At 37.8% G+C, this 16,904-nt stretch overlaps 1 protein-coding gene across 12 annotated transcripts; it reads left to right on the top strand.

The window, feature by feature from the left end:
* The first annotated feature begins 890 nt into the window (after positions 1-890).
* LOC108755859 (troponin T) lies at positions 891-16,570 on the top strand. Of its 12 annotated transcripts, none has more exons than XM_018499199.1 (15): positions 2,527-2,568; positions 4,760-4,805; positions 6,400-6,427; positions 7,677-7,697; positions 9,137-9,154; positions 12,005-12,035; positions 12,355-12,459; positions 12,537-12,633; positions 12,707-12,743; positions 13,700-13,805; positions 13,875-14,093; positions 14,433-14,525; positions 14,603-14,683; positions 15,768-15,846; positions 16,226-16,570. In XM_018499199.1, exons 1-15 carry the CDS (start codon positions 2,542-2,544, stop codon positions 16,465-16,467), a joined length of 1,230 nt encoding a protein of 409 aa, XP_018354701.1. In that variant the 5' UTR covers positions 2,527-2,541; the 3' UTR covers positions 16,468-16,570. The 12 variants fall into 12 exon arrangements, with proteins under 12 accessions (XP_018354706.1, XP_018354709.1, XP_018354708.1 ...); XM_018499198.1 differs by lacking the exon at positions 15,768-15,846 and adding an exon at positions 15,002-15,080; XM_018499201.1 differs by lacking the exons at positions 7,677-7,697; positions 15,768-15,846 and adding an exon at positions 15,002-15,080.
* Positions 16,571-16,904: the final 334 nt, after the last annotated feature.

Raw genomic sequence — 16,904 nt, 5'->3', positions numbered from 1 at the left:
AACTTAAGCTTCCGATACCAACGACAATAACGATGATATTGATAAGAATGATAAGACTCTTCTTTCTTACTCGATTTAGGATGTCCATAACACCTTCAATAAGACCTCAAACAATCCACTTTCGTTCATCGTAGCTTCTATTTTGTTACTCAAACTACCACCTTTTTTATTTAGATTCAGAACGTGCCACTGCATGTTCTCTCTTGGATGTATTATAAATATATTGGAAGGCAATTGCAAAAAAATATTTTTTCATAAATTTAAGAAACTTTTCAACTTTATTAATGCGAAATAAATCGTCATGAAATATATCTTAAGAAAAAAAAAAACTCTTAACGAATCATTTACCGTAAATCGACCCTACTACAGAGATTACATTCTAAAAATTATATTGATTAAGAAATTGAAGTGTTGTAATAGATAAATATATATTAGAACTAAAAATAAATTGCAATTACTTGTGCAATCATACGCGTAGCGAAGAGAAATATCATTTTCATTTTAAAAGCTTTTATCGGTAATCGAGCAGATTTTTAATTGATCTGACGGAACTCGCGGACCAGCCGGTTCATCATTGTCAACAACTATCGGAAAGTGGAGGCGTGATATCGTAACAGGCCTACTTTGGAGCAATCGTCCGTCGAATCTGCCCGGCGGAAGAGAGCCCGGAGTCGCCGCCGCAGGAGCTGAGTTGGAAGCGCAGCGTGCGACTCGCCGGCGAAAGGCACGAAAATAGTATCAACCAGGATCGTATCACTCCCGGTAGTCCGCGTGTGTGTACGCGCGGACCACCGTTTCTATTAATAGAACAAAAGGGAGTGTGAAAGAGAGAAAGAAGGGCAAGAGAAGAAATGAGAGGCTCTAAAGCGGAGCGGGCACGACGCCCGGAGTCCCGCTGATGTCCGGCCGTGATGACTTCGCGGACTTCAGAGCGGCTCAGGCTGTCGCGGACTCCACATTCCACCGGGACAAGCTCCTCCTGTGCGTGTGCGTGTCTCTCTCTCTCTCTCTCTCTCTCTTTCTCTTTTTCTCTCTCTCTCTCTCTTTCTCTAGCGTCCTCCCGCGGAGTGTGCGGGACCCTGGTTTCACCCTCTCTTTCTTTTCTCCCTCGCGGTTTCACCCAGCTGGGTTACCCCCGTGAAAAAAACCCATCTACACGCACGCATATACGTCTCCACGTACACGCGCTCGCGCACGCACACACGTACACGCGCGCGCAAGCACTCGTCCACACGCATTGACACCACCCCGAGTGTAAGTTCAACATTTTTTTCATTCTGTATTTGATAGTCTCGATTTTTTCTCTCTTTTTTTTTTCCCTTCTCTTTCTTTTTTTTTTCCTTTTTCTTCTTTCGCCATCTCTGTCGAACACCCTCGCGCTCTCTTATTAAATCTCTTATTAATCCTCTGGAGGAACGTTCGCGATGAATCGCGCGTCTACGTTCTTTCCCGCGGTGTGATCGCTGTGAATGTGAAAACGACGTGGTACGACACGAAGTAATTGACTCGAGAAATCTTCCTAGCGAAAATTCGCCTTCGCATCAGCGATGTTTATATTGCCGAGAAACTCGCGATTGCTCACAGCGAAATCATTTCCTGGCAAATGTTTTAGCAGAGTTTTTCGAGGACTCAAAGGAGAATCAATAGACTGTGTGAAATTACTCGATAAAAGGATCTTTCATTTTTAATGCTAGGAACTTTGAAAATGAATAGTGAACGGTATATTCTTCGGCAGCAGATCGCTCGGCCAGTGGGAATCTCGCGAATACGTAGCCGTGTGTCCACACGAAGCGCGACTCTATCTACGGTAACTTGTCCCTATTAATGTGCCTTTTAGCCAACTTGCTTATTACTGAATTAATTATTAAATGTTGTAGCTTTAATTTTATCTGTTTGCAATCAATTGTCGGTTTTTCTCTAACTACTTCTTTTTCTCATAATATTTCTTTAATCTAAAAAATGTTAAATACTTTATAATGCTTTTGACAAAAATAGAAAACATGTTTTTATCCCTATTAGTGAGTCCTCTAAGTGGCGGCGATCCTATTAATGCGCCCCCAATTTGTGTGCCTATCCACATTTGACTCATTTTAAAACAGATAATAAATTTAAGTTAATTGTTTACGTTAATGTTACATAAATCATTATTTCAATTATATTTATTTCAAAGTACACTCGTAACACAACGTTATCAGCTCCAATACAAGGCACATTAATAGGGACAGGCTTAAAATCTTGCGATACGTATTATTGGATTCACATAAATTCCTCATATCTCTCTTTCGAAAAATATTTGAAATACTTTAATATTTAAAAAATAAAATATTATCTTCGATGCGTTAATAATGTAACTTAACACAAAAAAAAAAAATATTTTTTCTTATTTATTTGTGACAGTTCTCTTTATAACTTATCGAAATACGAAAGCACACTAATAGGGAGAGGCACAGTAATTGGGGCAGTTACTATACTCGTTCAGTGGAAAGAATTGACGCATCAGTGGAAAATTTTTGAACTTTGCTGCGGCAGACGTGCAAGTGAATGGTTACGTGGAAAAAGTTAATTGATATGTAAGATCACGTGGTGCTTCTGTTACTTTGCTTGGTATCTTTTACGACGTAAATTAATGATCTCAGCAACTATTTATCTGCGGATTCATCCGTGTGATCCGAGAGACCCTTCTTGAATTCTATTTCTTTATATCTTCATTTTCTTTCTTTATCTTATTTTCTTTATAATATTTTTCTTATTATTAAGTATTTCGCGTTATTGAAGTTCCGAGTTAAAATCGTGTTTAAAATAGAGCTCATAAAATCGCAAAATTTATGATATATCGGACGATAGTGTGAGCTAAAAGGCGAATGTTGCTTCTCGTCGGCTGAGAATAAACAATTTTATGTTGAATGATCTTGAATTCGATCTATTTTAGATCGCGACAAATAACACAATGGCGAGTTAAATTAAATTACAAAATCAATTAAAATAAAATAAGTTAAAATAAGTTAAATAAGTTATATATATAACAAATAAAATAAGTTAAAAAAAGTGGATGCAATCGTCCCACAGCATATTTATCCATAGACATCTTGGGAACATTCTTGAAGCAGTGATCAGACTACAGATTAAGCTTGAAATTGGATTGGATTTAACCAATCAGAAGAAAGAAAGCTTGAGAAAGAAATCTTGAGTGAACTTTACTTTGATTCCAATCGAATTTAATTCTCAATCTCAAGCTTTAATCTAATTACGGGTTAAGACGTAGAACGTCCTCTGGATGTCTCCAAAACGTTCCTTAAAGATCCGTATGCTGTATAGAAATATTCCGACGATTCGAAAATCCGACGGATATATCGCGAATGTTTTTGCGAAGAAGGTTGCTCTTTCGAGCAAGAGACAGTATACAAAGCCATGATCAGACTAGAGACTGAGATTGGGTTGGAATTTAATCAAACAGAAGGAAGAAAGCCAATCTCAAGTTTGGTAAACTTTGTTTTGATTGGTTAAATTCCAATTCAATCTCAATCTCAATCTCTCTCTGGTCTGATCACACAATTTAACACAAGGCTTCTTCCTTGTAGCAAGAACACAGTACAACACAGTGAATCATTTCGTCCTTGTTTAACGTTGGCAAACAACGAGAATGTTCACGAGAATGTCCGTCTGTGTCTCTCGCTGGAAAGCAACCCACGTTTCGCTTCCCCGACGATTCCATATAGACGTAGGTTGTCTAGTGTTACGAACTCCGCGAATTTCGACGTTCTCCGTCCACGTAAAGAAACGGCAGGAGAAACGACGAGGAAAGGCGAGCGGAACGAGGGAACGAGCGTGTTGTAAACCACTAAAATTAGAGCGACATTGCAGAGAAGGGGACGGCTCCTTATAGAGCTTGAGCTTGCGACCAGGGTTAGCAAACTGGCATTTTCTCTTTCTCGCCTCGAAGTATCGGATTACTTCGGGAACGTCGGTGCGCGCCGTCCGGCCCATTCAGCTTCGGCTTTCCTCCGGGTACCCCTTTTCCACGCAAGGTTCGACCAAGCGCAAGCATTTTTCTACATCGCCCCCTCGTGCCTCTTTCTCCGGCACCACTTTCGCCCCGCTGCCACCCTTGTGTTGCCTTCCTCTCTCGTCTGGTCCTTCCGACCTCTTCTTCCTCCACGTAATCTGTAACCGGTGAGATTTCCAATTTTCTATCCTTCGATCCTCATTATTTTTTTAATCTATCGCGACGTTAACAAGTGACCTGATTGAGATCGTTCAACGCGGAATCGATCGTGACGTGCTTATCGTCGAGACGGTACCGGTACCAAGTTACACGCATAGTTGAGTTACAAGAACTGTGACGAGCCGTGTTAAACGTCAGATTTCACTTTACGACGATTTTACTCAAGAATTGTTATAAGTGTTGTACTACGCGATGAGAGTGCTTTCCATTTGGTAACATAAGTCAATACAAGTGTCGTTCTATCTATGTTACTCACTGAATGCCAAGAAAGATAGAAGAATACTTATGTCGACTTGTGTCACCAAACGGAAAGCACTCATAATCTGAATGACGCAAATCTTTTCTCGCGAGAATCGCGTGACGTGCCGCAACTTCCATCGACCAGTGTGATCTAATTAGCGATTCTCAACGTGAAAACATATATCGTTTTTTTTAATCGCTCTGCGGTTAAAAAACCTTTCCCTCTTTCTTTCTCTCTTCCGCCGTTGACTTTGCAAATCAATCTGGTATATTCAACGTCTCGTTTTTGTGTTGCAGCGCTTTAAACAGCCGCCAACATGTCTGACGACGAGGAACAATACTCGTAAGTAGCCCATCGATCACGACTCTCGAGCCAACATCGATTGATATAAATTATCATCCATGCATTGTTCGCGTTCGCAGTTCTCAATAGTTTATTTTGAAGCTGATGCAATTCCAATTTTAGAACGTTATTATTACGAATTCCGACGAGGGCGTAAAAAATTCACGCGCTTGCTATTAAAAGACTCCGCCTTATTCTTTTTCCTTTCTTTATTTCTGTAGAAAATAGATTTGCGCAATTTTCAAAATAAACGATCTTCAAAATACCCAGCACGAAATATTTCATTGCAAAATTTGAAATATTTCAGAAATTTTTCATGAGACATTTCCGAAATATAAACATGTTCCAGGAAATCAGAGTTTTTTGGAATATTTTTGATCTTACAATAATTGTAAGATCAAATTTTACAATATTTTCGTAAAGTATTTTAATGTAATTATTTTACAACGTTTTACAAATTTTTACAAAATATTTTTGAAATATTTTATTAAAAAATGTTTTTAAAAAATGATTTCACATAAATATTTCATGATGTATGGGTGAGTACGTGGATATCGCCGCTCTCCGAGATGATGAGTAGCTCGGAATAATGCGAGAGAGAAGTGCCGTGATATATGCCAGTAATTTCCAGACATGAAAAATAGGATCTTTGCCGAAATCGAAGCGGTAGACAAGATCGTGGAAGCGTTCGCTGATAGTTGATCACGTTTCGTACGAATCAAAAAGTCAAACGAGCAAAGTTTAAAGTTCGTCCACGTAAGATTGAACAGCGCCCATGATCTGTGACCTCGTCGTGTTTAATGTTTCACATGTTCGTCTAATTTTGCCGTCTCGATGTCCGTCCCTGCGTGCGTCACGTTCCAATCGCACCTACGCACGAACCCCTTAATAAGCACTCAAAGCGAAACTCGAACACTTCAGCCGACTTTTAATTGTCACTCGATGACGCGCTTGCATAATAATTATTATTTTTTACACGCTTTTTCTCTTACATTGCCGCTTCGAACTTTCTAGAACAATGTAATTATACATATTTTCTCGTTAAATTATATAATTTGATTAGTTGTTACAGAAAATTTAACTCTCAGATCGCAATAAAGGAAAAACAAAATAAAATTCGATAAATCATTTTTATCGCGTTTGAAAAAAAATATAAAATTTTAGCAAATATTTCTTTGAATAGTTCTAAATATTTACTACTATATATAAACATATATAGAAACCATTAATTTCATTTAAATATTATATTTTTTAATAAATATTTATTTCCTTTGTAAAGAAATGTGTCTTCAAATTTATTGTCAAATTTGTGATTTACAAAGTAAAGTTCGTATAATACTTAATGGTAATTAATAAAAATTAAATTAAATTAACATAAATAAAATAAAATTAATATAAATAAAGTTAAGAGAGGAAAAAAAGAGCAAGAGCTTTAAGCAACCTTGAAAAAAGCCTGAGCCCTTAACTCTTAAAAGCGATGCCTTCGTGAATCTTCCAGCTCAACCCCATTTATCACCCCATTCAAACGCCCCGATAGCCCACATTGTGTTCTGCCCTGACTAAAATAGACTTTTTTCCGTTTTGTCTTTTGCAGCAGCGAGGAGGAAGTCGAGGAAGTGTAAGTGTTCACTTTCGTTACATGTTTTCCCAATTAAATGCTTCGTTATTTTTCTAACGTACGACTTGTCTCGTTTTCTTATTTCAGGAAGTAAGTTTCAGAGGCTTGTAACGAGCGCTGTAGCTACTGCGAAGACGCGATCGCGGCGAAAATGTCCGTTTCGATCTCGCGATGAAAAGCGTTTTTTGATAGTTTGTTTCCAGTCAAGAATTCAAAGCGCAGATAGATTTGATTTTTTTTTCTCTCTTTCTCTTACGAAATACACACAGAAAAATATCATTCTATCGCTAAAAAAAAAAGTGATTACTCGATTTACTTTCTTTCTCTTTAAGTGACGGGTTATCTTTAACAAAAAATATTTTCTTGAAAATAAAATATACTTGTTAATTTTAGAAAAAAAGCTCATTATTATTTATGTTATCAAAACAAGAATTTATTTTGTTTTTACGAATATTTTAAAGTTGATCGAAGAAATTTTATACAAGATTGACGACTTTTTGTAATAAGCAAATCGAAATTTATTTTAATTTAATAATCTTGATTGAAGTATTAGACTTACTAGAATATATTTTGAATTTAATGCTAGTAATAAATTTATGAGATTCGCGGATATATATATATATATATATGAACGTATAATTTATTTGAAACGAGCAATTATTATTTGCGTATAGTAATGTATTTTTCTGCGTGTAGGAACGCGTATTTGTAAGATGTAGCGTTTCACGTTTATGGTGCGGAATTCAGCGATTTATCGAGCAAGATTTATACAGATTCGAAAAGCAAGACCGGAGCTGCTCTTTCTCTTTCTCTCTGTTTCCTGGCAACGTCGTTATATCGTCTGTCGATGCTCCTCTTTCGTAAAATTAGAACGTCAAGTTAGATTAAAGCTAACGAACGCGCAACGGAACGCACGATAAATCGATAATGAGAGGAGCGTAAATGAAGAATAATCGTTTTCCGAAGCATCGTTTGCGCTGAGCAACACGCCAGATTTCTCTTTCCGATTGTGATTTATGAACTCCGTCTTCTTCTTTCTTTTTTTTGTTTATTCACTCCCTGTCTCTCTCTCTCTCTCTCTCTGTCTGTGTGTATCTCCACATACAACACACAAAACCAACCAACCAACCAACCAACCAACCAACCAACCAACCAACCAACCAACCAACCAACCAACCAATCAATACCAAACGTCATCGACCGATCGGCTAATCGACCCGCGCGATATGATACAAAAAATGTCAAAATCGAAGGCAGCCGGAGAAGAAGACCGAGTAAGTTTTGCACACGACAAATATGAACGTCTCTCTCTCTATCTCTCTTTTTTTTTTTACGACCAATAAATGATGTACATTTACGCGCTGTTGTCAGTGTCGTTTCTTTTTTTTTTTCTTCCCCGCTGTCTAATCGCTGTCTTGTCTTGTTGTCTCGGTGTAGTCTTTAATTGTTCGTCCATTCTCTGTTTTATACTCTCTCTTTACTCTATTTTCATCATCTCACACGCGTTGTGCCGCCGCAGTCGTTAACTTTTGCATAGAATTTTTTTGTAGCGATACACTTGCTGGCTCTCTCTCTCTCTCTCTCTCTCTCTCTCTCTCTATCTATCTATCTATCTATTTATCTATCTATCTATCTATCTATCTATCTATCTATCTATCTATCTACCTATCTATTTGTCTATCTTTTCCCTTTTCCCTCCGTATTTCTATCTCCCTATTCTCTCTCTTTCTTTATTTTTTTTTCTCTCTCGTCAAATTGTTACACATGAAAGAAGAACGTGATTGAGCAATCGCTGCAAAACACTTCTATCGGTTTTGTTTGCGCCAACACATGAAAGACACTTTTTTAGCGTGACGTTCTTCTTTTCTACGTAACATTGTCTCAAAAAGAATCAACGCTGATACATCCACCTCCTGCACCTCTCTGTTTCTCTATTTCTACTTTTAAAGTACCATATACGTATTCTGCCGGTGTATTCGCTGTCTTCTCAACATCTGTCTTGTGTCGCTGTTCTGCGTCGATGGATTAAATTAAACAAAACAAAACAATACAAAATAAACAGCACTGCTATCGCGCTTTTTTATGTACACAGATGTACACGCACATTACACGTACACGTATCTCACGTATGACATGCAAGACGTCGAGACCATTCAGCATTTTGACAGGATTACCGAGAATGAAAGTGTTGCAAGAGTACCACATTTTTTACACCCCGCACTTTTATTCCACGCCTCATCTTTGTCCTCGTCGTGTCTGTCAACAATATCTGTCGCCTTAACATCAGCCTCTGTTATCCGCAAATTGTTATGGCAAATGGGCAACGAAACGTTTCTTTTTTTCTTTTTTTTTTTTTTTTTTGCAAAAGCGCTACGAGATCCCCGTTGAGGAGAAAGTAACGACGAGCCGCTTAATAATTGAATGCAAGCGATGCATACCGATCACTCGCTCGCAATATAAGTGTCGGAACGACTAATGATCTCTGCAATAAACGTGCAAATCAATCATAATCCGCGTGATCGAGCGGTCGGTTCGGATTTAGTTTGCACGGGAAAAAAAAAAAATATATATATATACGAAAAGAAAGGAAAGCGCAAGTTGGAGATGAGCGATACCGATTTTTATAATTTACGTGCAGCTTTGTGCAGTCCTACGTAAGCGATGACCAATCACACGACCTTATTAATGAATCTGTACTTTCTTTTTTTTATAGGGGTAGGGCGTCCCAAAAGTAAGTTGAATATATCGAGGTGTTTACACGTCAATAATATATCTTTCCTGTTCTTCGGCCGCTCTCTCACATCCCCTCTCCTCCGCCCATTGGTTTTTCCGACGTCGATTAAATTCGATAAAAACGCTTAAAATCTTCGTCTCTTTTAGAGAGACGGTATCTTTTTCTTCAATTTTCTGAAAGCAAAAAGAACTATTTTTTTTTTACTGACATAGTTTTGCGATAAATCGGGTGGAAGATCGGTAAAAAGTATTTATAAGTTTCCGTCTCAACCCAAGAAATATATAAAAGCCAACAAAAAAATCAAAATGATTTTATTTTGAAACTTAACGTCAATAAACAGTCCAATTTTGTAACGAAAATTGATTATTTTGACTTTCATAGCAAAATGCAGTCATTTTGACTTTTTCTTGACTTCGTGTGTTCCTTGGAAGAGGAACACGTGTAACACGTTCCTTTGAGAATTTATCAATTTTTCATCTGATTTATCTGAAATTACATGATTCAATAAATCACGATTTGAATCTTCGCTTCCCTTTTCTTCAGAAACCGAGAATATGAATGATAAAATTGACGATTGAAACTGACTTGACGTCGGTGAAACCGGCAAAAACCCTCAGATTTTTCGTCGCGGCAGGAATGAGATTGCAGAGAACCGACTTCGACGTTTAACATTATCGTGTTGCGGCGCGTTGTAGATTGTTGTAGATTTGCCAATTTCTATCTATATCGCCGGGGAAGATTTTGTTTACAGATACGGGATACGGATAACGCGATCGTTGGCCTGTGTAGTGCGACTGCGAATATAATAATAGGACATATTTACCGCATGCCGGTGGTATGTACATCGCCGTTCGTGAATATTCCATCGCGATTGCATAACGTTAACGCGCGACGACACTTGAGCTCCGTTTGGGAGCCCGCCAGGCGTCTCATAAATATATGCACAATAACGTAACACAGTTTATTCTGAGACCGACGTCTGCTCAAAATGTACCACGCCCCGGCGCCGACGTGATCTTATTAACGGCCGGCCGTTCGATACATAATGCAGCATCTGCAGTGCTACATATTTATGCACAATCTTCGAACTCGCGAATTTGCCAAATAAAATTGTATAAGGAACCACGTATAGAGCCAGAAGTGTATTTTTTGCAGTTCGAACGTTAATATTTACACGTCGTGTGAAATTAAAATTGCATAAATGAAAATTTATTTATTTTTTTCTTTAATTTTACTTTTCTTTATTTGTAATTTATTCTTTTGATTGTACAACCTTTTTTTTTTTTTAAGAAATACGTTGACTCTTACTTTGCCCTTTACTTATTGTTATTTATAAATTAATCCGTAGTTTTATTTTCATTTCTTCTAATTTTTGTCTCGCGAATCTCGAGAACTTAAACGCCGAGCGTCGAATCTTGCGAGAAAATCATGTTACCGATATTTTATCATTTTCAAGTTTCAAAAAAGTCAAACCGTAACTTATAACGTAAGGATGACGGCTCTGGATTTCAATCCTGTCGGTGACGTCTAATCGTACGGGGTCCCTCTCCCCTTATGTTCTCCTCGTACTTTATAATCTTTATATCTCTTTCGCACCCCCGCGTGTTTTACGTTTTGTCTCTCTGATTAATAATGAATTAACGAGTTGTACATAATCACGTCTTGTTTCGAGTTACGTCAAAGCGATGTGTCACACGTCCTTCTATCTCAAGGCTCGTTATTTTGTCCGATCCCCCATATTAATTTATATTGACTTTTGCGCCATAATTCATCGACTCGCAAGCAAGCAATAATTGCAATACCCCCGCCCGCAGATCCCATGAGTAAACAATTCTTACATCCCGACGGCATCTTTTACGATGTAAATTATAAAAAAAAAAGAAAGATGTATGACAAATTTGACTGGAACCTTTTAAAATACAGGAAGGAAAGCCGAAATCTAATAACGATTGCATCCTACCCTTTTCTTCGAGTGTCCCTCAAGACACAAATCACATCTCCAGTGAATTCCCACAGATTGATCTCCAGTTTGGTTCGAAAAATCAAACGAATTTATGTTAAATCTATTTAAAAACAATTTTGAGCCTGCGGTGCTCATTATTGTCATCTCCTAAAGCGTATCATCTCGATGCGCTATTATTATCATCTCCGACAGCTCTTTTAGTCATTTACGAATTCATAATCCTTACGACTGAATAACTCAATCAAGACAGTCATCTCAAGTAGAATCCAGAAATCATAATAAAAATTGTCAAGTACACCATCACGACCTTATTTGTCTGTTACAAGTTCATTTTTAAGTACCAAATAACGTCAGTGCTGATGTTCTATATCATTACGACTTCGTTATGACTTTGTGTTCTACCTGGGATGGAATATTCCTCGCTACTCTCATTAATGCCTTCTCCCATGATTCGCTGCGGTGCGCACTTTGGTTTCTTCTCTCTATAATTCTATATGCTTGCACATTGTCGCCTTACTATTTGCCTCTTTCTTTTTCTTTCCTCTTGTCTTTTATTTTCTTTCTTTCACAAGTTCGCCTCTGCTCCCTCCCTCTGTCCCACTCTATTTTTCTCTGTCTTTCTGTTTATCCGTCCGTGCATATATATATATATATATCTGTCTGTCTGTTCCGTTCATGTGTTGTCTGTGTGTGTATACGTGCGACGAGCGGCATTGAATAATATGCACTACGGGAGAGAATGGATGGAGTTGTAATAAAGTAGTGAAGATATGGACGTGAGAATCGCGTATGGAGTTCTGGGGGATCTCGCGAGATCTTCCAGAGAGCAAGCTCAACCGTGATTTAAAGAGAGTTACTTTTGTTTTCACTCCGGCCTCCTTCAGGGAATCTGGCGAGAATCCTGAGTTTATGAAGGTGAGTGCTGGTGCTCGTAAATAACAATCGTGCGAATGCCCAAAACTCTCCGCACTTGGTAAAAGGATCTTTTGCGGAAAAGCGAAATGTAATATTGATGAGAACTATCATTCCAGCAAGAAATGACCGGCAATTAGATATCGAATCAATGTTGAATTGATGGCGAAATTACTGTATCGATTTTACGTCAATTAAATGAGTCACGTCTCACTTAGTTCTATCTATCAATAGCACTGGAGATATATTGAGCACTGGCACGATCATTACGAGAAACATAATCAAATACGTATTACGGGCTAATCTGTTATTAAAAATTCAGAGGCAAGAACAGAAAAGAAGCGATCTCGACGAACAGCTCAAAGAATACATAGCGGAATGGCGAAAACAGAGAGCCAAGGAGGAGGAGGAGTTGAAGAAATTAAAGGTACGATCTGTCCTTATTTATACCTGATATCTTCTTGTTTAATATTTTATTTGATTTTACAAAATATACTGTTTTAGGAGAAGCAAGCCAAGCGCAAGGTCACCCGTGCGGACGAGGAGAAGAGATTGGCTCAGAAGAAGAAAGAGGAGGAGGAACGTCGCCAACGTGAAATTGGTAAATGCATTTACGTCTATCTCTATTTTCTTCTTTAAACAGAATTTAATACAATTTTTTAAACTTTTTTCAGAGGAGAAAAAACAACGTGACATCGAGGAGAAGAGGAGGTAGGTGTTTATACAATTATTGGCCTGTATTCAGAACACGGTTTCATCGATAAATGCGCGCTTTTATTTCTGAAATTTTATAGTGTGTGTAACGTGAACTACGTGCTAAATACGCGTTAACGTATAACAGTTATAATACGATATCGTAATGGTCGGTACGCAATGGTCGTAATCTATTTTTATTTGAAAATTGTCTGAAGAGAGTAAATGCCTTAAATAATGCCTAAGTAATGTCTTAAGTAATGTCTACGTAATGCCTATTAAGATGCTAATACCGTGCGATACTGTACGAACGGTTTACTACAACTTTATTCAAGACGGTCTTAAATAAGAACCAACTATGAATACCGGCTAATGTCTCTCGTAATGACTGCAAGATTTCTAAACGAGTATATTATTTTATGCATAACAAATTTTGTTACACGAATATCGATTCCTTTCTAAACAGTTGACTCTTCAGTTTTAGATTAAAACCAGAAATTAATTAAATAGAGTAAATAAAAAGAATTTCTTTGATACAAAATATTGATAAAAAAATAATTAATCTATTGTTGATGTCGTAATTATGTGACAATCGCAGGAACGTCAAATTATTTATGTCACTAACGAACACAAAAATGCCGTATGATATTTTTTGCCATCGTTAGTGAATTTATTTATTCTATGTAACAGCTTTGCGATCGTTAACGACGTAAGTAATTTGACTTTACTGTTGTATAACCGTTACAATGTAAATATTTTATACATGTCAATTAGGATTCTAATTTGGTCTTTCTCCACCTTTATCAAAATGTAGATTATTTAAAATCGAAGGAATTATCAATTATATTTGTATACATAAATATGTTTCAAAGAAGTTTAATTGATTAAACTTGTAAATGTATATTTATTAAATTTTGTACATGTACATATTTGCGCGTTATTTTTATTTTCTACATTTATTTGCTATATTTTAGGCGCCTGGAAGAATCGGAAAAGAAGCGACAGGCTATGATGCAAGCGATGAAAGACCAGAGCAAAGCAAAGGGTCCAAACTTTACCATCACTAAGAAAGATCTTTCGGTGAGTGTTCTTTTTATTATCAGCAACAATTGGGTGTTCTATAACTAGGATTCTCTTATGTGAATTTAGGGTAATCTTTCGTCGGCGCAACTTGAACGTAACAAGACGAAAGAACAGCTTGAGGAGGAGAAGAAAATTTCCCTTAGCATTCGCATCAAGCCGTTGGAAATCGAAGGTCTGTCGATCGACAAGCTCCGTGGTAAGGCTACCGAATTGTGGGAGGCCATAGTCAAACTTGAAACCGAAAAGTACGATTTGGAGGAGCGACAAAAGCGTCAGGATTACGATGTGAGTTCTTACAATTCTAAAAGTACTGAATTATTTCGCCTTATTTGAACAATATAAATTTATCGCATTCTTAATAAAATTTGAATTGTTATTACATAAAAAATTTAACACAAGTGAAAAATTGCATAAGGATGGATTTATTTATACGCGCGCATAATAATTTTATACCATTGGGTCTCGTAAAAATAAAAAGAAAGAAAAAAAAAATACGAAAAATATACATTGACTGTTTCCGCTTGGGAAATAAGCTTGGGAAAAAAAAGCTCGGACGCGGGTTTAATTATAGTCCAAGTTGTTTTGTAACCATATTGATAAATCGATATTACCCTTTTATCGTAGCTTAAAGAGCTGAAGGAACGTCAGAAGCAACAACTGAGGCACAAAGCCTTGAAAAAGGGTCTCGATCCCGAGGCTTTAACTGGCAAATATCCCGTACGTAATGTCCTATCATATCAGAAAATGAAAGTGGCAGGAAGAATCACCATATTAATCAAATCGCTTATTCACAGCCGAAAATCCAAGTCGCCTCCAAGTACGAACGTCGCGTCGATACCAGGTCTTACGACGACAAGAAGAAACTTTTTGAGGGTGTAAGTATACTTTATAATTTATTCAGCACATGAAAATTTATTCAATGCTCCCTACTGTCAAAATACGAGAGGTCAAACCTAGAATCATCTCACTTTGCGACACGTTCACGTGAATTTTTTTACATTCAAACACGTGCTCTATCACAGATACTATATACTATAGTATCTGAAGATACTATATACACACATATACATAAAAGTGGGAATATTCCCGTTACATAATTAATAAATCAATTATAAGACATTGTAGGAATAAACTTAATATATACACATGTATAAAGCTAGCGATTAGTGAGCATATTGTCGATTGAATCACAGGGCTATGACACGCTCTTAGCGGAGACCAACGAGAAAACGTGGAAACAGAGAACAGAACTATTTATGAAGCGCAACAAAAGTGAGTCCAACCGTGATCTCTCTGTCACTGTATCCACCTCCCCTTGCTTGTCTTGCTGATTGTAATCTCCAAAATCTCACGGATGACCGTGTTTCTAATTTATGTACATGTACCTTGTTCTCGTTGACTAAACGGTCGAAATGGCTGCCAGCCAAGTTATTGCTGTGTTCGTGTTGTCTCAATGGTGTACATAAAAGCACGGCAAACCGTATTTGTGGCTCATACACCGATGGCGATTTTCTTCACGTGCACTGCCCAAGAGAGATGCGACAGCAGTCACCAATCACGAAAATAATCTTGCTCTTAATAACTGTGTCGGCGTCTGCAAATCTGTTTCATGTCACTTCACGTTCTGAAATCACAACTTCCTCAATATTTTCCCCCCTTGAACAGTTCAGGATGGATGTTTGATTTGTCCTCATTCTGCGCGCGAAATCGGAGAATCCATTCTTCGAATGTCAGAAACGAGCGTCGAAGATCGTAATCCAGACCGGAAGACACGATCATGAAAATAGATGACTTTTGTGACGTTAATTCTGTCGATCGTGACTGTCAGCCCTAACTATCGCCACGGGAAGATTTGTACAACCCAGAGAAAGCAACAGTACGGAGAGAGAGGGTTTTCCCAGGCGATCCTGTTGTGTGAAAGTAACCCCTAGCATGCCATTCTGTCCGTTGATGTTTCAGGGTCTGACCGATCAGCAGAAGGAGATCATCGAGAAGATGTGGGCCCAACAAAAGGAGCAGTTTATGGGTCGTCAGAAAAGTACGTATGAAATTCGCTTTCGAAGCTTCGAGCCGGCACCGGAACTAAGAGCTTCAAAAGAGCTTCCAAAAGTGCTCCTCGGAACGTCGGAGTACACGTAACAAACGTATAATTATAGGGAAAAATTCAGGAAAAATTATTTTATTTTCCCCTTATACATATAATAATGATCTTGATTATATAATTCAAAAATTAGTAAAAATTTATATTCCGAAACGATATAAGACATTTTTACTTTAATTTCGAATATCCATTGAAAATTCCTCCGCACTTGTTATTATTTAGTTTCGAGGAATTATAATCCAATGTTACATTTTAGCGTACTCGCGCTCTTCTCCGAATTGTGCAAAATTAATCCGTCACTTTGCATGAATAATAGCGAAGTTACCTAAATGGTTCGGTGAGAGACCAGGCAAGAAGGCTGGTGATCCCGAATCACCGGAGGGCGAGGAAGACGTGAAGGCCGCCGTCGACGATGATCTCGAGGAGCCACAATTTGATGAAGAAGAGGAGGAGGAGGTGAAGGAAGAGGAGGAGGAGGTTGAAGAGGAGGAAGAGGAGGAGGAGGAAGAGGAGGAGGAAGAGGAGGAGGAAGAAGAGGAGGAGGAAGAGGAGGAATAAATCTTCTGGCTGCTTCGGTGCCACCTTTATGGATGTTAAGGAACAGCGTATCTCCAAAATTTCAAGAAATGATTGTTGCACAGTCTCGTTAACACTTTTCGAACAAAGATCGAAGCGTAGTCAGTGGCCAAGTCGGTAGAAATGCCTACAATGTTTGACGTCGACGTTTTCCATCTACTTCCGGCAACCGTCGGGCTCCTCTTCAAGATACAAACGTCAAAGTGGACGAGATGAACGACGGATGCTACTTCTGTAGTAAAAACCATTTTACTATTGTCACTTGTACGGCTGCTACTGCTACTCTACTATTATCTATTATTAAACTACTACTACTCTTATTGTTACTATTGCTACTACTACTACTTCTCTACTATTATTACTATTATTATTATTATTATTATTATACTATACAAACAGGCACACAAATTATTAAAATA

Source organism: Trachymyrmex septentrionalis, unplaced genomic scaffold (genome assembly GCF_001594115.1).
Source record: "Trachymyrmex septentrionalis isolate Tsep2-gDNA-1 unplaced genomic scaffold, Tsep1.0 scaffold9, whole genome shotgun sequence".
In the NCBI taxonomy this organism is placed as follows: Eukaryota; Metazoa; Arthropoda; class Insecta; order Hymenoptera; family Formicidae; genus Trachymyrmex; species Trachymyrmex septentrionalis.
Note: the sequence above shows the minus strand (reverse complement) of the source record. Positions and strands in the feature narration are given on the sequence as shown.